We start from the raw sequence: 7,390 nt of genomic DNA, 5'->3' as shown, positions 1-7,390 counted from the left end.
CGAGAAAAGAACGTATGGTGTTTGAAATGTCGAAAGTTAAGACAGGTCCGTCGGTAATATAGCGACGGAATATCATCACTCATCGCTAATCCGACGGTAATTACCGATGGATTTCCGACGGACCTGTCTAATTTCCCACTTTTCAAGCACCATACATCGATTTTTCCAATTTCTTTTTCGCACACACATATAATAAATCAATAATTACACATTTTATAAATTATAGCTCATATACACATACGTACATCCGTGTACACCTTCAGGACCAACGTTTCAATTCTAATTTTCAAGTTTTTGATGACTAAACATGATTTTTATTGCTTTATCTTCCTCACACCTTTATTTTACATCGTTACTATATTCTTTTGTTATTTATTATTATTATTATTATTATTATTATTATTATTATTATTATCTTAGCTATCGTGAATTTGCAAAGAATTTGACATAAATGGTCCCCTGTTTATGTTTGTTTGTTTAATTTTGTCTCTGTTGTGGCTGATCTTTACAGTGGGGCATTTTATGTCAGTTTTCTATAATATTGGTGGACACGTGTTCTTCTGCATTTCTTCATCGTTTTCGGATCCAATCAGATTCCAATTAGTGGTAGTGTTCTGTGTGTGACTTGTTACATCCACCGCCATCTTCATCGTTTACCTCTCTTACATTCTAATTTTGCTTTTCACTTTCCACCTATTTTCCTAATAATCCTCCTACTTTTGGAAACTCTTTATTTATTTATTTATTTATTTATTTTTTGCAGATTTTATTGGGCATAAAACTTGGAATGGAACCTAAAGAGGCAATTTCAAAAGTGAAAACCCTTTCTGATGTAGAAGCTTTATATGTATCCTTTGTTGGGGCCCATAGGTCTTCCAACCCTACCCTTGCTGTTAAGGTATTCATTCAGCTACCAAAAATGACCACATGGCACGAGTGTCACCACGTCATCATCTAACTCCTATAATATATTTATATTCGACGTTTTGCTTTAAACGGTAAAAAACATATAACATGGTGCCACGCATTACAAGTTATTTCAGGTAACCTCACAAAATACCAACCTGCTTTCTCATGTATTCCATCAGTTATTTTTTTTACTTTAAAAAACTTTCATTTGTAATTATTTTTTGGACCAATGTATAGTTAACATTTTTTTTTTGTAAATTTGTTCTATCAGAGAGCCTTCCATGTGTACTCGGCAACGAAACGTATATATGCTTTCAAGGATGCGGTGTCATCAAATTCTGAGTGAGTCTCACTATTTTCTACGATTTTATTTTTTTTTATAAACAAACTTTGTTTATATCTTTTTAAAGTCCGGAATATGGGTAATATTGGATTTGTTTTTGCATTGAATAGGAGAAGTTGAAGAACCTTGATGATATTATGAATGACAATCACCATAGTTTCAGTGTTCTATTTGAGTGCAGGTTTAGGCTTTATTTTTCCTTTCTAATTTTTTTTCATGTTACTCGGTTTTATCGGTTCAAAATGTTGTTAACAAAAAGTTTCTTCCTTTTTGATGATTGTAATTTCAATTTCAGAATTTTATAAATTGTATTTGTTGTGCTTTTTCGTTGGATGTAATTTGAATTTCGTATTGGGGGTTTTCCAATCTCACACACTAATTTCCTCTGTAAACATATCATATTTATTGTTTTGTTTGTGTAGATGAAGTTTAGTTTCACCAACCGATCTCAAGGGTTTGGATTTGTCATTTTTGTTAGTGAATAAGTTATTAATAAAATGTTTAAGTTGCATTGTTGACCTACTGAAAGATGACAAAAACTACGAACAAATCCACACCTCGCATAGCGGGGTTCCCGACCTAGTTATTATTATTATTATTATTATTATTATTATTATTATTATTATTATTACTACTACTAATAACTAGATAAATAGTAATTAATAATAATTATTATCTTTTTTTGTTAAAAAAAGAAAAATAATTATTTATTTACTTATATTAGTAGCTATTAATAATAGTAATTAATAATTATTATAATATTATTTTAATTAAATAAATAAATAATTGTTTAAGTATTAATATTATTAATAGTAATTAAAGTATTTTTATATATTAATACCAATAAAATGGCGGTTGATTTATTTTTATAATAGAACTATTAAAAAAAGTGATTTACTTTGTAAAAAAGCATTTATGTTGGTAATTTATTATTATTATTATTATTATTATTATTGTTATTATTATTATTATTATTTATAATGCAAATATTTATGATAAATTTTAATGTATAATAAGAATCATATTATTTTAGTTAAAAAGTAAATAGTTATTTAATTACTAATATTTATTAATAGTAATTAAACTATTTTTATACTAATACTAATAAATAATTTGATTTATTTGGTTAATAATTATAATATTGTAAATATAAAAATTAATAGTTAATTGCTAATATTAATAATAATAATTAAGTTATTTTTATAATAACAATAAGAGATTTTTTAGTTTCTCAAAAACACATTTACGTGATAATTTATAATTTTCTTATTAATTAAAACTAATAACAAAAATACTTATATTATAATAAGTAGAAAATTAAATTATTTGGTATATATATATATATATATATATATATATATATATATATATATTATTTATAAAAATAAAGTATTATACAATTACTATTACTAATATTAATAATTGAACTATTTATAGAATATTACTATAGTTGATTTATTTTCTAAAAACAGATTTTCGTCGGAAATCCGTCAGTGATTACAACGATGGACAACCCAAGTATAGAATATTGTTTACGGATTTCCGACAGAAATTACTTCGTCTTTAAATAGTCAGTATTTCGTCACTAAAATTATGGTTTTTTTGTTTGTCACAATTTCGTCGGAATTCCGTCACTAATTTTCGACGGAAAATTTCCGTCAGTAATTTCCGTACGAAAACACCCTCTTTTCTAGTAGTGAATTGACAATGACAAGAAAACCCTAACAACAATCGTTATTGAAGAGGGTGAGCAGAGAGAAAAAAGATAAATAATAATCTTATCTTGCAGATGTAGAGACGTGTATATAACCAGGTACAACCCGTGTGACGTGTCGGGTACGAAGAGTCCACGCCTCTCCTCTTACTGATTGCCATACAGAAGCCACATTCAACATCATTGAAGTATATACAGCTTCGGCCTTTATTATTTTTTTTAATCAGTACTCAATATGTCCACAAACTCTTAAGCCCATTCATACTCAACCCACAGACATTGACAACCTAGCAACTTCACTGTATCATTAACATGCATCATTAACAGAATCAATTAGTCTATTTATTTATTTACCAACTAGATTCGTTACCCCCGCTTCGCGGGGGGCAGGGGGATCGGTTGTAATTTGTCTATAGCGTATGTCGTGCTTCGTTAATGGAGCGGATGACTATATAATGGAACTGGTTTAAAACATGTTATTCAATAGAAACAGTGAGAAAACATAAAAATTTGCATCCTAACTGACTACATACGTACACAAGCAAAAGATGAAAAAGACGGATAATATTTAAAAAAGAACGTTGAAATAGAGTATTTCTCCCTATGCATCATGTTTGATAATTTGGTACATCTCCTGATACGCTTTCTTGAGTTTCTTGTCTAGTAGTATGGACAGACGTACTGTTGGATGTTCATAGCAATTGATTGCAAATTGAATGGGATTTGGCATGCAAGGTTGTTTGTAGAATCACAACTTCTGGAATGTTGGCCGGAGACCTGCATAGAACAATAGTTCGTTAAAAAATAAGGGTTCTCTTGGCGGTCAAATAATTTAATCTGGAAAGGCAGTCATTTTCGCTTCTTGTTGGTTGTCATCAAGTTTCTTTCAATATCAATTGCTTTAGTTTTCAAGACTAAAATGATGTAGAAGTCAATTAAAAAGGTCAAATAAAATAAGAAACATCATTATTTCTCCATTTTTGACCCTATGTTTGTTTACTTCTAAAATTTTGCAAATAAACTTTTTTTTGTAAGTTTGGACGCAATGTTATTTCGACTATATGTTAGATTTTGGTATATCTTCATTACAAAGCTTGTAGATAATATAATTTGAGTGATTTGCATAATAAAAGGCAGCAATAAGAAATCCTTACTGTTGTGGAGAGAAAAAAAATCATTCCAGATCTTTATCTTCCTCTGTATAAAAAATAAAACCTAATCAGTTTGCAATAGACACATTACAACGTATTCCCTTGAAACGCATAAGTAAAAATAAAATGGCAAGAGTTGGATGAAAATGGTGTAACTAAAATAGAAAATTTATTAACAATTTAACCGATAAAAGTATAAAAAGATAGAATAAGTTTCAAATTACATTAAATATATGAATATCTACCAAAATTTTTATACATTATTTCGGAATTTAAGGAAAGGGGTTATTCCATCATATTCAGTTATTCAATCAAAGTGTTGGGTCCACAAAAGGTGGTGTAAAGAGCCCGTGTTCAAACTCAAATGCAACTTCTGCCACAGCCAAAGCAACAGTAACCTGGATACATAATGAATTGTCCATTAGAACAATAATACATTCTCAAATAAAATTTAAGTTTAAACTATAATGGTGTAGTAAGGAAACATGATATAAATAATAAAGCAATCTAGAAAATTAGAATGTTGTAATGAGAAGAAATGAAAGTAGCAACATACTTGAAGTAGCAAACTTTGTGCCTTACTGAAGCTCAGAAACACAATAGATCCGATCATCCATGTTTTTATCACCCCTCTTTCTCCTAGAATAAGAGGCATAAGTAAGAAATTTACATATAGACAAAAGTTAGAAAATTCCAATATTTTATACCTTATTGAAACCAAAATATTTTATACCTTATTGATATAATAATCGATGCACAGTCACCATGGTGTAAGGTGATTCGCCACATGAATCCACCAGGAACGTTGCAACCATTGGGTAAGGGTACATCCTCCCATGTGGGATCATCTATTACTCATTAATTAATTGTTAATATGACTGAAATATTATAAAAAAAACATGGAGCAGGTTGAGATTATAATTAAAACATGTTGCTGCATAAGAGGAACATGCCGATGTACCAATAACACATCATGCATCGATTTGCATTACTTTCAGATCAGATTAGTTTGCTACTAAAACTACTTTGAATGCAATTTAATTATGTGGACGTGATTATGGATGTAAACATATATAGAAAGCAATGAAACAGGTGAGTTTCCCAAAATCTAATTTCAGTACATGCACTAACTTTAAGTGTTTTGTTAAAAATGAATAATTACTATGATTCTTGTTAATAACTTATACTTAACATAATAAATATTTATTAAAAAAAGGTGGCATACAACATATCTTCGTTCACTTACCAAACCCAATTCATATCAAATATTTTACTCATTTTGATTCAATATTCAACATAGCTAAGTTTACCAAAAGTTATAAGCGACAAACGATCTGATTTTCTTTTTGGTCTAAAGTTGTGTGTTATATCTTCTTTATTTTTATAAGTTCCTCACTTTGTAAGATGGCTTGTAAGAGCAATTGAAGAAAGTCAGATTAAGCAACAAAGTCACAGATACTTGTGCTAAATTCATAGATATTTGTGCATCTTTTGAATACAGAGCATAGACAATACCATGTATGATATATGGCCATGTGTCCCGCAAAATGATAAACCTGAATAACATGGTTCATAGATATTTGTGCATCTTTTACAGTGCTAAATGCTAAAGAATCAAAAACGGATGAAGATTAACCTGAATAACATGGTTCCTGAAGCTGACATTCTCTGTCTCCTTTCTGGCTCTATACTGGACATAGAGAACACTGAAGAGCAGTCCAGCTTCCAAGACCAAGGAGTCCATAAAAGACTTGAAAGATGACTCCTAAAAGCATACCCAATTGAGAGAATGAGTATGGGAGTTCAACAACACTTGTGCTACCTGAAAGCACAAAACGATAAACAAAAATGACTTGATTTTTTTATGAAAAAAGAGAGGATATATAACTACAGGGTGTAGAGGGTGATATGGTAAATTACCTGGTTTGAAACACAACTGAACCGACCATTATAAGCAGAACCACCATGCCAAAGAAAGTTCTTGACGGCAGACACTGACTGATCTACCCCTACCTGCCCCTCTCCTTGTTCTTGCTCATTTGAACCCTTCATTTCCCCGGGAACTATTGCTCCTTCAGCTTGCTTATTAGGAACCATTTTTGCTCTGTTTTCTTACGTTTACAGAAGTCTTTCCAGTTGTTAAAGAGACCTGAAACTGAAAACACAACACTCCATAAGAAGCGCTTAAAAACTTCTCTATCATTGCCTTTATTTCGGTTTGATGACAGGAACTATCATGAATCAATGCAGGTAATTAAAATAATAAAGTAACGGAAGCTACACATAGGTATATATACTTTCACATGAAACATATCCATAAATTTAAAAAAAAAATGATCGATTATGTGTTACCACTTTCAACTTGATACAACCAATTTAAACAACTTATGCTCCAAAAGTGAACTGTTAACCCTAGGCGGAACCCTAACTATATACAGAAAGAAAATCGAAAACGAACCTGGGCAAAATCACGCTGGTGACCCGGATTGTGGTGGGATTCTGTGACATTGCTTCTTCGTGCTTCCCTATCAGTCGCGACCAACCTCTGGACCTCGCTCATTCTTTTCCACTCCAAAGTCAAAAGAAAAGAAGATTCGGTGACATTGCTTCTTCATGCTTCCCTATCAGTCGAGACCGACTCCCGCCAATGCCAACATCGAATGGAATCTAAAGCAAATGGAGTGAGAGGCATACGAAGAGGGTCTTCAGGCCGTGAATCGGTTAACACGATGAACGATTGTCGTATTAAACATACGCCATGAACAGTGGGAGTCGGAGGTTTGGTGGTGCAATCGATGTTCCAAATGAGAGCTGAGCAGCGCGAACCATCGACAAGACCAAGATGATCGAAGTGTTGATGGAATTTGGAACAAAGATAAAAGCCACACGGTGGAGAAAGAAGATGAGGAAAGAAAGAGAAATATCCTTAGATTGACACGTCCGTTCCATAAAAAAAGGAAACTAACAACCTTCAGCCACGTTGACAAGGATGGGGAAAATTTACAAAATAACCCCTGCAAATCAAACACATCTGCCAGATAATAACAAACAAAAATAGAGGGACGAAAGTTGGATAGATTCTACACGATGCACATAAGAGACAAAATTGAACGGACATGTGTTAAAAGAAGGACCAATTTTGCTAAAACTGGTGGATGTTTACTGTAGCTAAGGTCTGAAAACTTTAATATTGTATAATAATAAAACTATAACAAGACAAAAGCTAAGAATATATTGTATGACTAACTTCACTGCATCATTAAGGAATGAGAT

General features: G+C 31.4%; 1 protein-coding gene across 4 annotated transcripts; it reads right to left on the bottom strand.

Annotated features, from left to right (window-relative positions):
- Positions 1-3,419: 3,419 nt before the first annotated feature.
- On the bottom strand, positions 3,420-7,090 carry LOC111882019 (auxin transporter-like protein 2). 4 transcript variants are annotated; one of them, XR_002847023.3, is made up of 8 exons: positions 6,576-7,080; positions 6,038-6,272; positions 5,754-5,939; positions 4,851-4,965; positions 4,674-4,756; positions 4,363-4,515; positions 4,121-4,163; positions 3,420-3,743 (listed from the first exon to the last, which is right to left on the bottom strand). XR_002847023.3 is itself a non-coding variant. In XM_052770153.1 (4 exons), exons 2-4 carry the CDS (start codon positions 6,212-6,214, stop codon positions 4,852-4,854), a joined length of 420 nt encoding a protein of 139 aa, XP_052626113.1. In that variant the 5' UTR covers positions 6,215-6,272; positions 6,576-7,090; the 3' UTR covers positions 4,850-4,851. The 4 variants fall into 4 exon arrangements, 1 of the variants encoding a protein (XP_052626113.1); XR_002847022.3 differs by having other exon boundaries at positions 4,377-4,515; XR_006187586.2 differs by having other exon boundaries at positions 4,121-4,515; positions 6,576-7,083.
- Between the last annotated feature and the right edge of the window lie 300 nt (positions 7,091-7,390).

Source organism: Lactuca sativa, chromosome 4 (assembly GCF_002870075.4).
Source record: "Lactuca sativa cultivar Salinas chromosome 4, Lsat_Salinas_v11, whole genome shotgun sequence".
Lineage (NCBI taxonomy): Eukaryota > Viridiplantae > Streptophyta > Magnoliopsida > Asterales > Asteraceae > Lactuca > Lactuca sativa.
This window is presented reverse-complemented; position numbering and strand designations above follow the sequence as displayed.